The sequence below is a fragment of the Panicum virgatum genome, chromosome 3N (genome assembly GCF_016808335.1).
Source record: "Panicum virgatum strain AP13 chromosome 3N, P.virgatum_v5, whole genome shotgun sequence".
Classification (NCBI taxonomy): Eukaryota; Viridiplantae; Streptophyta; class Magnoliopsida; order Poales; family Poaceae; genus Panicum; species Panicum virgatum.
This window is the reverse complement of record NC_053147.1, coordinates 27,901,811-27,918,370: the sequence shown is the minus strand read 5'-3', so window position 1 is coordinate 27,918,370 and position 16,560 is coordinate 27,901,811. Positions and strand designations below refer to the sequence as shown.

Below are 16,560 nucleotides of genomic sequence, written 5' to 3'. Positions count from 1 at the left end.
TCATGATTATTGGGGAGTTGCTTTTACACTTCCCTATAAACTCATCCCAAACTAAGGTCCAGAAATCTAGATTATGGTTAGAGATTATAAAAGCTGGATACCAATAATCTCAAGTAATAATCCAATAGTCCGAGATTATAGGAATATAATATAGTATTATTTGCTATTAGCTGGGTAGAACCGGCTTATGAGATAATAGGAATCTAGAGGGTGAGATTTTTATAATTTGTGTTGGGGTCAGCGGAAAATTGCTTATCACAATATGCTAATGGTGTTACCGTGTTAACATATTTAATTACTTATCACAATTACAAGGAGATCATCCCTATCTGAATAATATATTTATTTAGTGTATGCATATGAGGCTAAAGTATCCCTAGCGGCCAGTGTTGACAAACTTGTGGCTTCGAGATAACGAGAAGCTTCGGATGTACTAGAAGGGGACGGACCGTGGGTTGAACTGAGGTGGACATCGCAGTGCCGTGACGCGGTGGCGCCGCCGGAGACCAAGGCAAGTCGGCAACAACCCGGCCTTCTTGGCGGCTCGAAAAGAAAAGCGAGAGCATACACGCTTGGGCAGTTGGGCTCGGCCCATAGCCCGGAAGAGGACAAACCGGCCTCCGCGTCGGGGCTTCTTGTCCCCACCCCGCCGCCCGATCCCGAAGCGCTGACGGCTCCGATCGGATCACGCGTCGCTGTCGCCTCCACGCCAACCTGCCCCCACCAGCACCCCCACGCCGCGGCTCGCTTTCCCCACCCTCCCAAGCAAAGCACGAGCACGAGCAGCCGGGCAGAGAGAGGAGAGCAGCAGCCAAGCGCCACACGCCGACGCGAACCAACCGGCTGGTGGTGGCTTAGTAGGTTAGGTAGGCAGCTTAGCTTACGATGGCGCCGCGCCGCGCCGCCCTCTTCGCCGCCGCGCTCCTCCTGGCCTCCGCCGCGGCGGTCTCCGGGTTCCACCTCGGCGGGGACGAGAGCGGGCTCGTGCGGGGCGTGCTCGCCGCGCTCCGCGAGCGGGGCGAGGCCGAGGACGCCGCGCGCTTCGCCGTCGCCCACCACAACAAGAACCAGGTGCGCCTCCCCGCGCTCTCCCCCTCCCCCTCCCGCAAGTGTCGACACCGATTCAGTTTTGAAAAGCTACACCGATTCAGTGGGTGTCAACTCTTTGTGCCCGGCGAGTGGTGACATCACCCGATCAGGTCAACGAACGTCCTCTCTCGAGAGGGGGAAAAGTTAGGTCCATGAATTCGCGAACGGGCTTCAATTTTCGAGATCTAATGGCTGAATTCTCTAGTTCGTGGAACTGTGTGCGGAAAAATATGAAGAGCCACATATGCAATGCCTAGGAATTTGGTCCTTGTTTCATGTTATTTCAAGGAGAAATTGAACTTTTAGTTTTTTTCTCAATTGGTCTATAGTCTGGGACGTGACTCGAAAAGTTAGCAGTGTTTTCTCATAGTAGTTTTTTTCCATGGATGCACACCACGCTGGGTTTCTTCTGAGTTCTACACAGGGTGTGTTTAGATCCACGAAAATCTGGTAGAAAAGGTCACATAGGATACTGTAGCACACTGTAGCACTTTTCGTTTGTTTGTGGTAAATATTGTCCTATTATAGGCTAACTAGGCTAAAAAGATTCGTCTCGCAACGTACATCAAAACTATGTAATTAGTTTTTTTATTTACCTACATTTAGTACTTCATGCATGGGTCATTTGCTATATTTAATGTTTCGATGTGATTTCGATGTGATGGAAAATTTGAAAAGTTTGGAGGAGTTTGGGGGAAGTGAACACAGCCATAATGTTCCGAAAAATTTGAATTTTCTTGTGCAGGGTGCTGCTTTGGAGTTTACACGGGTGCTGAAATCGAAGCGGCAGGTGGTGACCGGGACACTGCATGACCTGGTATTGGAGGCTGCTGATGCTGGAAAAAAGAGTCTGTACAGAGCAAAGGTTTGGGTGAAGCCATGGGAAGATTTCAAGTCAGTTGTCGAGTTTCGCCTTGTTGGAGACTCTGAGGTTGAACCCGAGCCTTCTGTTGCTTCTGATGGTACCTCTGGTCAAGGTATTGGGTCCTGGTGTTTGGATAATATATTCGTTCATAGTTATCCAATGTAATCTTCCAGGATAAATATGTTGCCCACTTATACATGATTTTACATTTTTCAGCCATTGCCAAGGTCTCTCTTGAAGCAGACATCATACAAGAAGAGGCTCGCCTGCACACCGTTGAGAATGAAGGACTTTCCAGTGACTTCACATCGTCCTCCTAGGTATGATGCCCTCTCCTTTCATCTTCCTGGGCTACAAACTCTCTTGCTGTTTGGTTAACCAACCTATGACCAAATGTGTCAATTACTTGTCAGTGCATGCTGATGCTATTTATCATGATATTGTTTTGGTCCTGCACAGGTCTCTTTATTGCTTGCATATTTGTTCATCCATACATGTTGCGAACTAAACAATGGCTTTATAGTTGTTTTAAGTTCTGATGTGAGACCTTACTTTTGGCATCTGGAAGATTAGTTTCCACTGGGCGCTTACTGCTAGTTGATACAAACTAAACAATGGCTTTATAGTTGTTTTCAGTGCTGATGTGAGACCTTACTTTTGGCATCTAGAAGATTAGTTTCCACTGGGCGCTTACTGTTAGTCTGTTACTTGAATACTGTTGCGGTTTAGTTACTTTTCTTTTATGAGCATCCAAAAATGAGGCCTTGATGGTTTTATGTGTAGTAAAATGGGGAATCTTCATGTGACACTAGTGCGTTGATGGTTCATCAAGGCCTTGTGTGTATTAGTGGACAACCTGCTGTTTAGTTATGTTCTTAGCAAGAGTTTGAATGCCTAAGCACTTAAGCAGTTCAAAAATCTCGACAATACCTAAAGATGCATGTTAAGGAAGTACACACCAATGCTAGACACTCCTCAACACAGTATTTGCATCATGAGGTGGCATAGGCATATATCTCGTTCCATTAGCTTCCATCTGCAACTTTGGAGTCTGGACCATAGTCATATATCGTTCTCTATATAATTCACGATGTTTGCGTGCATTGTAATACCATGTTAAATATAGTGACATAACTGGTTTGCTTTTGCATGAGATAGGCTCTTCCTTCTTATTTCATTAGCTCAGGAGTCCAGGTCATAATGAAATTGTTTTCAAGAGCCAGTTAATATCCAATACTCCAATGAACAATATATATGCGTCCTTAGATGTGGCATGCTGTGATTGCATAGATCCTTAGAAAGGGATTTTGTTTCGAGCACCAACTGAACTTTGTATCTCTGTTCTGTTTATTTTGAACTTTTTGATATTTACTTGTTGGAAGTTGCAGCTTGCAGTAGTAGGTAACTGCATGTTTGATGTATTACTGGGTTGCTTTAAAAAATATTCTAGGTGAAGGAAATCATGTACACCGTATTTGGATTTCTTGTGGTACAATTAGTGCCATACAAATTGGCATGGCAAAGAAAAAATATCTTTTGTACTTTACTGGTCTGCTTAGATATCCATTTTGTTTATGTTCCCTCGTCATGTTTGATATTTGATGTATTACTGATATGTTTTGACCCATCTCTCAATTTCAGACATACTTGGTGTGACTAGAATTCCAGGAGGGGATGGAAGGTGTGAAGGTAGTAACTGAAGTCTAAGGTATTTATAGATAGTAGGTCGCTGTCAAGCTGAAATGCTTTGACTCTTCTACCGGAATATGTATATTTTGTTTGGAACGTGGGAACATAGATCTGTATATTTCAGTTTTCACACTGTCCATTTCCATGTCTGTACATAAGGTGGCCAGTTCTTCTGTCTTTGTGGCAGTAGTACTTCAACTGCATAAATGTTATGCAAAATCATCCTCTGATTTTCAACTGCACATGTTGCCTTGAGTCCAGGGGGCGGATCTAAGGGGGGCTAGGGGGATCAAGCCCTCATACCTCCCCAAGATACATGGATACCCCCTAAGGCCTCCACCTTTTTTGGGATGAAACAATGAAGAAAAAGAGAGGAGGAAGAGGAAGAGAAGGGGAGGAAAAAGAAGAGAGTTAATATGAGTCCTCTCTACTTGTTCAACCTAGATTCGCCACTGACCTTGACACCTTCGATTGACGAAGAGTCGAACCGTCGAAGTTCGCGTCCGGCCATCCCCATGCTCCCGACAGTTGGGAGCGAGGGCAGAGGGCCGCGAGAGCCACCAGACACCAACACCACACACCAGTTGGGTAGGCCAGTGAAAAATGAAAACACAACTGCTGGACTGCTCAAAAACACCTAAATGCTCCATTAGCTTATCTCTTTTTTTTTCTTTGAAAAACATATGAAATAACCTGAATAAAAGAACACAATCGAACGTGATACCAGGTAACATGGATAATCTAGGAAGTGATGCCAGATAACGTGATACCAGATAACATGAATAATAAAAAAAAGGTTCAATTTACTCCACTAAGCTTCAAGTATGGTCAAACTTCGAATAAAACCTCTACACTGTTTTTTTTCCGACTTATTCCTGCAACTATATGAATTGGTCCACTCTACTCATAATAAGATTTGACATTTTCGTTTTATATTACGAGTCTTTCATCATTATTTTTCATACAATCTTTTATCCTATTTATTTATTTATTTATTCGAATTTTAGCCTATCACTGTCTTTCGTTTATTGTGTTTGAAAACAAAACAGAATACCATATTTCGAAACTACACAACTGAGGGTGTGTTTAGTTCCACTGTTTGGAATTTTGAAAGAGAATATTTTCATATTTAAAGTATTAAACATAGACTAATCACAAAACTAATTATAGAACTCGTTTGTAAAATACGAGAAGAATCTAATAAACCTAATTAATTCATCATTAGCATATGTTTACTGTAGTTTTATTGTAGCAATTTAGTGTCTAATCACGACGTAATTAGGTTCATTAGATTCGTCTCGCGATTTACAGTCCATTTGTGTAATGTGATTTTTCGACTATATTTAATATATCATGCCGGCGATTTACAAATCTTTTAGAATTTTAAACTTTGGATCTAAACACACGCTCAACCGGCTTGAACGGCTGAAGCCTAGCCGTAGGCCCGTAGGCCCATGCCCTGTTCCTTCTTCTTCCATCCTCCGTCGCTTCGCTTCTTCCCAGCTCCCGCTCTCCCCCTTTCAAATCAAATCCCCTCCCCCGGGGCCTCTCTCTATAAACCCTAGCCCAGGCGAGGGAGCGCGCACCGCAACTCCACGATCCGTTACACCGCGTCGCCGCCGCCGCCGCCGCCTCATGGCGACCTCTCTGCCGCCGCAGCCGCCGAGGCGCGTCTCCTGCGGCTCCCTTCTCCAGGAACTGCAGGTTCGACCACCCCGCGACACGGCGCTTCTTTCTCTTTGTGCGAGATTGCGGTTGTCTGGTCTGGGCGTACGCGTTCAGTGGATCTTGGGTTTCGCGTTCTTAGCCGGCGACTGTGACCCCGGTTGTTTTTGGTGGGGTAGGAGGGTTCGTGCCTTCGGGATTAGTAGGAAATGGGCGTTCAAGCGTGTGGATCTTGGGGATCGGGCTCCGAATATTGCGCTTCCGTGGTTCCCGTTGTTGATTCCGTAACGGCGCAGTGGAATTGGCAGTGAATTTTGTGTTTCTTTCATGCTTCTTGGCGTAGTCCGGGGATTTGGGGGTACAGCCGTTGCGTTTCTTGGTTTTGAATTTTGCCATGATTGTTGGATCTAGGGACAATGTTGCCGACCTCTCTGTTTCCTGGTTTCTTCGGTACCAATTCTGGCGTGGTTTGTCATTTGCCGTTCTGAGCATGGCGATTCGTCGTCCCACCGGAGTCTCTTTTGCGTGCATCCTTGTTTCCAAACCCACTGTGGAATGCATCACATTCTCTCTTTCCTTCTGCTTTCCTTTGGATAGGTCTCTCTCTACACCCGGTTCACCTTTGCGTATGGTACTAAATATCACAATTTTCAATCAGGAATTATGGGGAGAAATTGGTCAGGATGAGATGGAAAGGGATAGGATGATACTGCAGCTGGAGGAGGATTGTCTCAACGCATACAGGAAAAAAGTGGATCAAACTACGAGGCAGAAGGCTGACCTGCTTCAAGCTCTGTCCGTTGGTGAAGCTGATATAGATAAAATCCTTTCTGCTCTTGGAGAGCGTGAATCCTTTCCCAGGGTAAGTTTTTCTGTCCTCGATCAATTTCCGTGGTTTTTGTAGTTGTAGGAATGCAATTTTCAAGCTGATGTCAAGGAAATCATTATCTATTCAGTCAGAGAAGCTCGGGGGCACATTAATGGAACAACTTGCGAAAGTAGAGCCAGTGCTACGAGATTTGAGACAAAAGAGGGATGAGCGAGTGAAAGAGTTCAGGGCTGTTCTGTTGCAGATAGTTCATCTGCAATCAGAAATTTCAGGAACCATTGATCATGGGGATCCCACTGCTCCTGTGGTAGATGAGAATGATCTATCCTTAAAGAGATTAGGGGCATTGAAGTTGCAGCTCAATGAGCTTCAGGCAGAAAAGGTTGTGCATCAGCTCTAAAATCTCATTTCCCATATTGTTTACGGTGTCATTCTTAAGTTGACTTTTTTAATATTTCAGAATCTCAGGCTGGAAAAGATCGACATACAGGTCAACTGTATTAATGAAATGTGCAGCATAATGTCTCTTGATCTTAAGAAGGCACTGTATGATGTTCATCCCAGTTATGCTGAGTTGGGAAGAAGCAAACCTGTGAGTATTAGCAATAGCACACTCGAGAGGCTTGCAGGGAAAGTTCAAGCATTAAATCATGAAAAGAAACAAAGACTTAGGAAGGTATGTATATCTGTACAAGATAGTTTATTTGTTGAAACAGATATCAGCATATATATCACTGAATTGTGTTAAACCTGGTGTCTTTTCCATGTTTTCCTGACTTCATTTTTTAACGAACTACTGGGCAGTGACTTAGAGCTTAAAGAGAGGAAATTTGATTCAACTGTTTTGCGAGAATACCATGATAGTTTCTTAATTACACTAAATATGTACATGACATAAGACATATTTCCTCGTCCCTGCATTCTATATTTATCTTGACCACTTCTTTAAATAAAGTATGCTGAAAATTTTTTAAGCTACATTTCTAGGTAAATTTATTAACACTGTTTTAGCATTTTCAATATTGCAAGTCTCATTATATTGGAGGTCACAGGCTTCAAATCCTTAACTCTGTGGGTTTCATGAAAATCAATGTCTAGTGATTGCGGGACTAATGCTTTTTATTCAGAGGGTGATTTACGCAATCCTCATGGATTTGTAAAATACTTGTATTTTGTAACTTGCTATCCTCACAGATGTTCGTAAAATACTTTGTATTTTGTGTTGATTTTTTCTGTTATCTTTTCTACTTTTATCCTATTTGCAATCCTCACAGCTTGTTTTCTGACACCATACTAAAAATGTTTACTTCCTTGTGGTTCATGACTTAAGTAGCCTATTGCTATGTTTCTTTGCTTATCATCCTTTACGTGCTTCAAAAAATTAGGGTACCCCTCAAAATAAATGTTTTTTTGGGTGCAATATTTCTTTTGTTCTATATTTGCATTGTGCTCAGTATACCATGTCATTGAAATTCACACTCTATTGCAGCTACAAGATCTTGGCAGCACACTCATTGAGTTATGGAACCTCATGGACACACCAGTTGATGAACAAAGATGTTTTGACCATGTTACTTCTCTTATTAAAGTTTCACCTAATACAGCGATGCCTGAAGGATGCCTGGCACATGACCTTATTGAGAAGGTTATCATTTACTGTCCCTTCCCTTTGAATTCTTATCGATGCTAATGCTTAAAATTATGACAGTTCTTATGTAGAATCATTTTATCCTCTGATATAGGTCGAGATTGAGGTTAAGAGACTGACCCATTTGAAAGCCAGCAAAATGAAAGAACTAGTCTTCAAGAAATTGACTGAGGTTGAAGAAATCTATAGAAGTGTTCATATGGATATTGATAGTGGCTCTGAGCAGCAGATCCTCAATGATCTAATTGATTCCGGTTCACTTCTTTCTTTTTCTTTCATACTTAGATGCTTTTTAAACTTAATATAAATACACACCTCTTTTTTCCTTCATTTAGCTTTTCTTTCATTCAATTTTTACGTGTCATGTGTATCTAACTTAAATTTAAATATCTTTCCCAACAAAAACCTTTTCATGGATTTGTGCAATTGCATTATAATTTGATTCTTGTCTTCTCAATTACACCTTTTGAAATTAACATGTAAGCAGGTACCTGATTTCTTAGCTATCATTGCTCATATTTACCATATTAGCTTATTTCCCTGTTTGAGGGCCATGACTAATGTGCCACCATGATCTGCAACTGGAACATGCATACTGTAATTTCCACTCTGTTGTTCAATGGAATAGAAGAACTGAAAGCATTTATAATTGATGAAAGACATTTTTTGTTCACCTTGTCTAGTTCTTCCTTCATATTTAATGTCCATGCCCGTGACCATGACTACATTTTGCTTTTAATTGCCATTTTCAATAAATTTAATTCTACATCGTTTTATTGTTGTTACATGACTCTCTGGTTGCCGGCTTTACTGAATTAAGAGAACTTAATCTATGAGATTTTGCTTTTCCCTATCCTAGATTGAAATGTTCGAACAGATGTTGATAATATGGTCCTGAGCTTATTCCAGCATGGTTTCTTGCATCCATTTGATTGATTCAATAATTTATGAATCTAGAAAACTTTGATCTGTAGGTAGAGCAGATCTCTCGGAATTGTTGGCAGGAATGGATGGTCGAATTGCAGAGGCAAAAGAACATGCTCTAAGCAGAAAAGACATAATAGAAAAGGTGGAGAAGTGGAAATCGACATATGAAGAGCAGACTTGGCTTGATGAATATGAAAGGGTATGTTATTTCTTTTTTATTCAAAAAGTTCATTTATTTGTCTTAAGTTGAAAAATATTGCAGTGCTAAATCTGTCATGTAGTAATAGTTGTGTACAACCTATATATCTATTTCAGGATCAGAACCGCTACAATGCTGGTCGAGGAGCTCACATAAATCTCAAGCGTGCGGAGAAAGCTAGGGTATTGGTCAGCAAAATTCCATGTAAGCTGTATACTTATTTGCAGTTCTACTTATCTTTGAACTGTCGAGCACCCCGTATTATATATGTGTACATTATACTAGAAGGCTGTGGTACCCCTAAATTATTACCATTTCAGGTTGCGTGGGTAATAGGTTAAGCAAATTCGTGATTATAGTCCTTGGATTAATGATTTTATAATAGAACCATATGCATGCCTAGGAAATTGGAAAAATCAGTTAACGAAATCAGTTAATTTTATCTTTGATTCTTTAGTTCAAGAGTCTTCTGGTTGACTTGTTGTCTATTTGCCGCCTCCCTACTGTTCTCACAAAAAGAAAAATATAGTTCAGTCATGTGATTTCTTTTGGAAACATGTGGTACATGCCCCCTCACATCTTCTCCTATTTATGTCAAATTTACAGTATAAATTGGTATCATTCATAACAGAGTAACTTATTACCTTTCATTTTTGCTTTTGTTTACTGCAACTCTTTGGTCTTCTAATACATATAGTCTATAAAATTTCAATGTGAACTTAAGTTTTATCTCATTCTACAGCTCTTCTGGAGAATTTGACTGCTAAAATTAAAGTGTGGGAGAAAGAGAAGGGTATTCCATTTATGTTTGATAAGGCAAGTTCAATTAAATAAAAAGGCTTGTTTGCGCCAAACTGGCAACGCCATTGTGCTTAAGATTTTGTATATTTATTTACAGGTGAGGCTGTTGGATAGTTTAGAAGAGTACACCTCTACAAGACAGCGAAAAGAAGAGGAGAAGCGTCAATCAAGGGTTAGTTTTTACTATACATGCCATCTATTTGAGGAATTCTTGGTCATTTCAAGCATGCTGTGTTTTTGTAGTTTACTTTTTTAGCCTGTTTTATTTAGATGCTTGTGATGAATGGTAATTTGGCACAACGTTACTCTATGTAACATGTGTAGTGCTTTTCCTGCTGCAAATCTCAAATCTAATAGGGTGCTGGTCATTATTTGCAGGAACTGAAGAAGCTGCAGGAACAGTTTGCAGCAGAGCAAGGTGCCAAGTTTGGAATAAAGCCAAGCCCTATCCGTCCTCTTCCTGCAAGGAAACCTCTTGGGCAGAGCTCTAATGCCAATATTGTTGTTGGAACTCCAACAAGCCGCCGTGTTTCTCCGCCGATGTCAAGGAAGGGAGGGCTGTCATCTGGAAAGGTGAAGGAAGCTGCGAAGACAACTGTGGCATCAGCAAACTATGTTGCAATTCCGAAGGATTGCTCAGACAATTCTTCCCTTTGAGCATAGTCACCACCTATAAGTTGAAGCTAGTCTAACCATTGCTTGATTTCTCATTCTGTGGACCTATATAGGTTAGCTTCTTGCTAATGCCTAAAAGTTGCTTGAACCCCAATGCCTGATGCTTACTTTCAGACTAAGTTTCTATTTTCCATAGTATAATTCTTTCTCCTCCTTTGAACAGTTGGAAATTATGGTACTGTTTTGTCGCATAATTGTTATGTGTGCATTCCTGCCTCCTTATAGATATCCTCAAGTTTTGCAAGATTATCCGTACTCTATTAGTGTTGTTGATCTGTCTCTGTACAAGAAAACATGCAGGTCTGCTCTCGGATCGCCCTTTGGAATATTTTCTACTCTATTCAGGGCATATCTATGTTGCGTCATTCATGGGTAGCTCCCTAGCCAAGCTTCTCGTGGTGGACCGGTTAGAGTGCAACTCTGAACTCTGGTAGTCGTTAGAACTTCTGTCATTACTGGGGTTTGAAGCACGACATCTTAGAGAACAAAAAGCCTGGAGTCTCCTGCTGTCGTCAATTCCCCCCTTTTGTGTTTATTTCAAAATAATTTCCAAACTGAAACTATTTAACTGCTAATAACTGTCCCTTTAGAAAATTTGGCTAAATGTTTTATCTGATTTATGAAGCAAAGTGGACCGGAGGCTTGCCCATGTCATGTCACCTTACTTTGTACTGTTTGCAAACACATTTATCCTCCAATAGCTGCTCGAGCTCTATAGTCACAGTCATTGCTGTTGGAGAGAATAATTATGTGTATTCCTCCAAACCCTAGAAGGGTGGGCAATATAGTAGTAATACATGGGCCTCTATACATGGGCTCAATATACTCCAACAATTGCCATCAGTGTCATGTAGGTGATCTCACTGAACCACACTAGATACTAGTGTTGCCTGCCTGGTCATTCCTTTGATCTTGATTCCAAAGGCAATTTTGGTGCTGCTTGTCCCCTTGCTCTGATGTTGCTAATCCAACGGGTAAAGTCAGTGAATCTCCAGCTAAAGAATTCAGTGACATCAGCCCCTCAGGATTTTATTCCAAAATAAGACTAATATAGTCGACATTCATGTTGAAGTTGCAGGTGGGTCCTCTAGTGAGAACCCTAATGAGATGCAACCTCGGATTAGAGAATAGTATTCCACACTAGCTACTAGCTCTGATGCAGATTGGGTTTGCCACTTTAGCCATCTTTGTGAATTGTGATATCCTTGTTGGCTAACACAAATAGTCTTTGGAATGTTGCAAAACATGTGCAATGATCTGGAAGGCTCAACTTGGTGCTGCAGAAATTACTACCCTTGCAAAACGACGCGGCTGAACTACAGCACTAGCTTTTGTAAAGATAACAACGATGTAAATTGTTCATCAATTACGTTACTGAAAGTACTTTACAAGAAAGTTATTTCAAATGCAGTGAAAGTTACTGAATCATTAAAGTGTTTTTGTGGTAGACGGTGTTACCTGCCAAGTTAAAAATTCGGTATCTGTTAAACATCACAGAATTCTTTGATTTCAAAAGCAAAAAAAGTATCAGGGATTCCATCGTGTCCTTGTTAGCAACAATTTTCTTTCAATTCCTGGTTGAATGCATACTTGGTCATCTATGGAACTGTTCTTTATTGGCTCGGGACTCTTATGATGTTATGGATAATCATGGAACCAAAAGCTTGGCACTTCTAAAGCCACTCTAGTACTCTAATCGAATACTGAGCCAAAATTTCTGATTAGGGTACTCTACCTGCCAAAAAAAAGAAAGAAAAAAGGAAAAAAAGAGAAGAGGTTGATTTAGATTAACACGAATTGGATACATGGAATTTGAGGTAGCATTCAGCAACAAGTTTAGGCGCTTTGGCATATTGCTGGCTGCATGATTTGACACATCCTTCTAATGCCCATGCTGCATTATTTCTGGTTCGGAACAATGAATCTTAAGAAGATTATTACTCGGCATACGGCTCTCCATATCGATGCTTTATCATCCTGTTTTAACACTCTCCTGAGATTATCAAGTAGCGGAAATCACATGAGTTTAGGAGAATATATGGCAAAATTATGAGAATACAGCCTGAGTGGTTTGCTTTTATGGTTGCACTGCTTCTCCTGCTTCTCTGTTATTCCCAAGATGTTGATAGATGCTTAGTGGAAGCACTTTGTTTTTTTCCCCACTGTCTAATCGGGGGATAAGTGCTGGACTGGACTCTGTACTCGTCTACTCTTGAAGCAACTGAAGCAAGCATATCTACATACACAACTGCTCCCTTTTGCACTTTCATAACTGAAAGAAAGGACCAGTACACGCCAAGGAAGAGTGTTGGCGCCAAGAAACAAAAAAGATGTAGAATTGCAAAACGAAACGTATCTGAAAGAAAGGACCAGTGTCACCTTTGTTGAGTTGTTCCTTCTGCATCCATGTGACAACATTTGCTCCGTACAGGTGGTTTTACGATTTGTCACACAGCTCAGCTGAAGATTGGTCTCAAATGGTGAATCTCAGATAAGTCATGCTGCGTCATGACAAGAACCATTCATGACGATACACATGCACAACGACAAGCGGAATGTGTTCCGACTTCCATTCCAAGCTACAGGCTGATATTCCCTGAAGCGATGGAATGAAAGCCAGAGAAGGAACCTACGAGGGCTTTGCGTATCGATCCACAGATCCGATCCATGCCCAGGATTTAGAATGAGTTTTTTTTTCTTCTTTTTCTTGGGGAGGGGCATCAAGTTCAGGTACTGTTCTTGTTCCCGGCCCTGGGCTTTATGCAACCAACTTGCCCACTGCACTGGTGCAGTTGTAGTGGTGATGGGACCTCAGGCCTCTGGAATCCTCTTATATTTTTGTTAAAGAGATGCATGTTGGTTTAGGGCTCAACACTGAATCTTTCAAGTGCTTGCTATGTAGGACTGCTTTCGGGGAATTATTCCCTCAACTCCCATCACTACCCAGTGCTGATTCTTTGATACTACATAATGGTGATTCGTTGAGGTTATCCTTACTAATTAAGACACGGTTCTTCATTATCTAAAAGAAAATTCAGACATGATTGTTGGAATCAGTATGCATCTCATGGATGTTGCCCAGTACACCAATAGGATATACACATTTTCAAGATGCAATGGGAAACGATATTCTTTAATACTACTAATAACTATATATGTGGCTATGTACCAATCGCCGCATCAATATGCTGCATAGTGAAACCGTCAAACCGCACATTGATCGCGTTTCCGTACATAAAAAAATGAAAAGGATGTTGTGGAGAAATAAACAACGCTGAAGCCTGAAAAAAGTTTTGCCTTTTAGGTCCACTGAGTTCTTGCTCTTTCAGAGTTCCAGGAATGCTGCTTGCCTGCACCCAATCATATATGACCAGTCTCAGAGACCAGGGTTTCTCACCTTGCATAGGAAAGAAATGGTAACTAACTAAAAAGCCTGCAGGACACCAATCTAATTGATCAAGCACATCACAATCATTGAAGCTGAGGCACAATGCGGCAAATGGCATCATTGATTGAAGGTTCATATGGTAGTACAAGACATGTATGCAAGGGATGTTTATCACTAACAGCATCTGCTTAGCAGCAGGAGGGGTTACAAAACTCTCCTCATGACATCCTCCTCAGCTTCCATCTTGATCACTCCTTCACTAGCCACTACCACAGTACTACCAACACCACTGCTTACAGCATCAGGTCACCCCACACTAGAAGTCTAGAACACGATGGGGCACAACGCACAAAGGCTACGGCCAAAAGGGGTAACGAGTAGCGCTGATCGATTGATCGGCGCTTTTTTTGTTTTTTTGGTTTGTGGCTTAAGCCTCGTCCTTGCCCTGCATCCGCCGGGCCTCTTCCGCAGGGACCGTGACGGCGACCGCTGCACGCTTGGCGTTGGCCTGGGCCTTCTCCAGCTGCACCTCGTCCAGCTCGACGATGTCCACGATCCTCCCGTCGCCGTCGACGCCCTTGACCGCCACGGGGATCTCCATGGCCTCGGCCTCCTTCTCCAGGTTCTCCTTGTGCTTCCCCCACAGCACCGAGTACAGGCCGGCGACGATCAGCACGGACCCGAGGATCCTGGAAGCCAGATTCGGCAGGAACGCTAGATCGAATCAGATACTGCTTTGTTACCCTGAGTAACAGTGATCGTAGAGCCATGGCGGCCAGCGCCGCCTACGTACCCTCCGAGGTAGATGTTCTCGGCGAGGATGAAGGAGCCCATGATGGCGACGATGATCATCATGAGGGGGCTGAAGGCCGAGGCGAAGACGGGGCCCCGGCTCTTCATCACCAGCCCTTGCACGTAGTAGGCAATGCTAGACGTCACTATGCCCTGCACGGCGGAGATTCCTCGGTCAGCGTCACTATGCAAGTTTGGTCTTGTGTTTGGTAGCAGGGGACTGAGACTGACAGCGTAGGCGGCGGCGAGGAGGTTCATGTCGAAGCCGATCCTCCACACGGAGGTCCTGCGCTCCATGACGAAGGTGACGACGATGGCCTGCAGGGTGCCCACGAAGCAGATGAGGGTGGTCAGCGACAGCGGCGCGTCGTACCTCTTGAGCGTCGCGGCCTGCGTGCAACAGTTTAATTTGAAAAAAAAGGTTAATTATCTCGAGCCCAAGAAGCTCCAAGGTTTCTGGAGGTAGCTAATTTATGGCATGGCTGCCGACCTGGAGGACGAAGAGGGAGGCCCATGCGAGGGTGGCGATGATGAGGAAGATGGAGCCCGTGAGCCAGTCCTTGTCGGCGGCGGCGGCGGCCGGGTGCGGCGGGCCGTGGAGGTGCACGTGCTTGGTCCAGACCATCTCGACGACACGGCCCTTGTAGAGCGTCATGAGCATGGCGCCGGCCACCGTCACGAGCGTGCCCACCACCTTGGCCACGCACCTCGCCTTCTTCAGGTTCACCTTCTCCATCCTGATCCATGTTCATCATTAAGTTGTTCGATCATTAGTTTTTTTTTTGGTTTGGCAATGCCACAATTGTGCTGTCTTTCTAGCTTCATTAAGTGTTGGTGCTGCTTCTTGCTCGTCCTGGTGTGAATATGCATATGTACCTGAAGAGCACGGCCATGATGAAGGTCATGGCGGGGAGCATGTTGCTCATGGCGCAGGAGAAGGTCGGCGAGGTGAACTTGAGCCCCGCGTAGTAGAAGTTCTGGTCGATCACCGGCCTACACGACACGAGCGCATGCATGATCATCAGTAGTCTCGACGGCATAAACCAAGAGCAGAGCTTGAAGAAGGAAGCAGAGTCTCTTCCATGCCAGAGCTAGCTCAGAACACACACAGAGAGAGAGAGAGAGAGAGAGAGAGAGAGAGAGAGAGAGAGAGAGAGAGAGAGAGAGAGGAGAGAGAGAGAGATGCGAGAGAGAGAGAGAGAGAGGAGAGAGAGAGAGAGAGGAGAGAGAGAGGAGAGAGAGAGAGAGAGGAGAGAGAGAGAGGAGAGAGAGAGAGAGAGGAGAGAGAGAGAGAGATGGAGAGAGAGAGAGAGAGAGAGAGAGAGAGAGAGAGAGAGAGAGAGAGAGAGGAGAGAGAGAGAGAGAGAGAGAGAGAGAGAGCCCCTGCGCTGCAGCAGCTAAGCTAGCTACCCACCCGAGCAGCGCGAGGACGAAGATCTGGAGGAAGACCCATGGAGTCATCCTGGGGCGGACCTTGCGCTCGAGCGCGAGCGCGAAGGGCGCGATGGAGAGCGTGGCGAAGGCGTGGCGGTAGACGACGAGCACGTAGTGGCTCATGCCGTGGTTGAGCGACACCTTGGTGATGACGTTCATGCCGGCGTACCCGAACTGCAGCGACACCATCGCCACGTACGGCTTGCACCACTGCATCAGCGACGACTCGCCGCCGCCGATAGCGGCCGGCGCCATCGAAGCGGGAGTCGTCGGGGCACGGCTCGTGTGCGCTGGGCGGGCAGTGGGTTTAGTGGCAAGCTCGATCGGCGCCTGAGGAGGGAGTGGGCAGGCGCTCCGGCGGGTATTTATAGGCGCTCGGCGGCGGCTGGTTGGCTTCTTTTTGGTTGAAGGTGGGGCCGCCGGCCGGCGGGATCTGGCTGCATGGATGCTCCGCTGCTGCCGGCCCTGCTGCGAAGGCGAAAGGAGCAGTGATGCCACACCCGGACGGCCCGGGGCCTGGCTGTGCTGGCACTGTTCAGGACCAGGGCGAGGCCGCAAC

At 44.1% G+C, this 16,560-nt stretch overlaps 3 protein-coding genes across 3 annotated transcripts; 2 read left to right on the top strand and 1 right to left on the bottom strand.

Annotated features, from left to right (window-relative positions):
• The first annotated feature begins 760 nt into the window (after positions 1 to 760).
• On the top strand, positions 761 to 3,885 carry LOC120665493 (cysteine proteinase inhibitor 3-like). The gene is made up of 4 exons (XM_039945070.1): positions 761 to 1,071; positions 1,835 to 2,066; positions 2,171 to 2,274; positions 3,596 to 3,885. The coding sequence occupies exons 1-3, from the start codon at positions 886 to 888 to the stop codon at positions 2,272 to 2,274; spliced, it is 522 nt and encodes a 173-aa protein (XP_039801004.1). The 5' UTR covers positions 761 to 885; the 3' UTR covers positions 3,596 to 3,885.
• Positions 3,886 to 5,096: 1,211 nt separating this feature from the next.
• On the top strand, positions 5,097 to 10,636 carry LOC120665491 (65-kDa microtubule-associated protein 5-like). Its single transcript, XM_039945068.1, has 11 exons — positions 5,097 to 5,347; positions 5,967 to 6,170; positions 6,265 to 6,519; positions 6,598 to 6,813; positions 7,627 to 7,782; positions 7,880 to 8,039; positions 8,760 to 8,911; positions 9,028 to 9,115; positions 9,654 to 9,727; positions 9,810 to 9,884; positions 10,091 to 10,636. Exons 1-11 carry the CDS (start codon positions 5,279 to 5,281, stop codon positions 10,367 to 10,369), a joined length of 1,728 nt encoding a protein of 575 aa, XP_039801002.1. The 5' UTR covers positions 5,097 to 5,278; the 3' UTR covers positions 10,370 to 10,636.
• Positions 10,637 to 13,868: 3,232 nt separating this feature from the next.
• LOC120665489 (WAT1-related protein At5g07050-like) lies at positions 13,869 to 16,345 on the bottom strand. The gene is made up of 6 exons (XM_039945067.1): positions 15,982 to 16,345; positions 15,444 to 15,560; positions 15,058 to 15,304; positions 14,799 to 14,957; positions 14,569 to 14,720; positions 13,869 to 14,464 (listed from the first exon to the last, which is right to left on the bottom strand). Exons 1-6 carry the CDS (start codon positions 16,254 to 16,256, stop codon positions 14,203 to 14,205), a joined length of 1,212 nt encoding a protein of 403 aa, XP_039801001.1. The 5' UTR covers positions 16,257 to 16,345; the 3' UTR covers positions 13,869 to 14,202.
• Between the last annotated feature and the right edge of the window lie 215 nt (positions 16,346 to 16,560).

Coding starts and splice junctions, on each gene's coding strand:
- LOC120665489 (XM_039945067.1), bottom strand. CDS start 16,256: ATGGCGCCGGCCGCTATCGGCGGCGGCGAGTCGTCGCTGATGCAGTGG. Junction 15,561..15,981: donor TTCGTCCTCGCGCTGCTCGG/GTGGGTAGCTAG, acceptor CGTGTCGTGTAG/GCCGGTGATCGACCAGAACT. Junction 14,465..14,568: donor GAGAACATCTACCTCGGAGG/GTACGTAGGCGG, acceptor TCTGGCTTCCAG/GATCCTCGGGTCCGTGCTGA.
- LOC120665491 (XM_039945068.1), top strand. CDS start 5,279: ATGGCGACCTCTCTGCCGCCGCAGCCGCCGAGGCGCGTCTCCTGCGGC. Junction 6,520..6,597: donor ATGAGCTTCAGGCAGAAAAG/GTTGTGCATCAG, acceptor TTAATATTTCAG/AATCTCAGGCTGGAAAAGAT. Junction 9,728..9,809: donor TTCCATTTATGTTTGATAAG/GCAAGTTCAATT, acceptor ATTTATTTACAG/GTGAGGCTGTTGGATAGTTT.
- LOC120665493 (XM_039945070.1), top strand. CDS start 886: ATGGCGCCGCGCCGCGCCGCCCTCTTCGCCGCCGCGCTCCTCCTGGCC. Junction 1,072..1,834: donor CCCACCACAACAAGAACCAG/GTGCGCCTCCCC, acceptor TTTCTTGTGCAG/GGTGCTGCTTTGGAGTTTAC. Junction 2,067..2,170: donor TGATGGTACCTCTGGTCAAG/GTATTGGGTCCT, acceptor TACATTTTTCAG/CCATTGCCAAGGTCTCTCTT.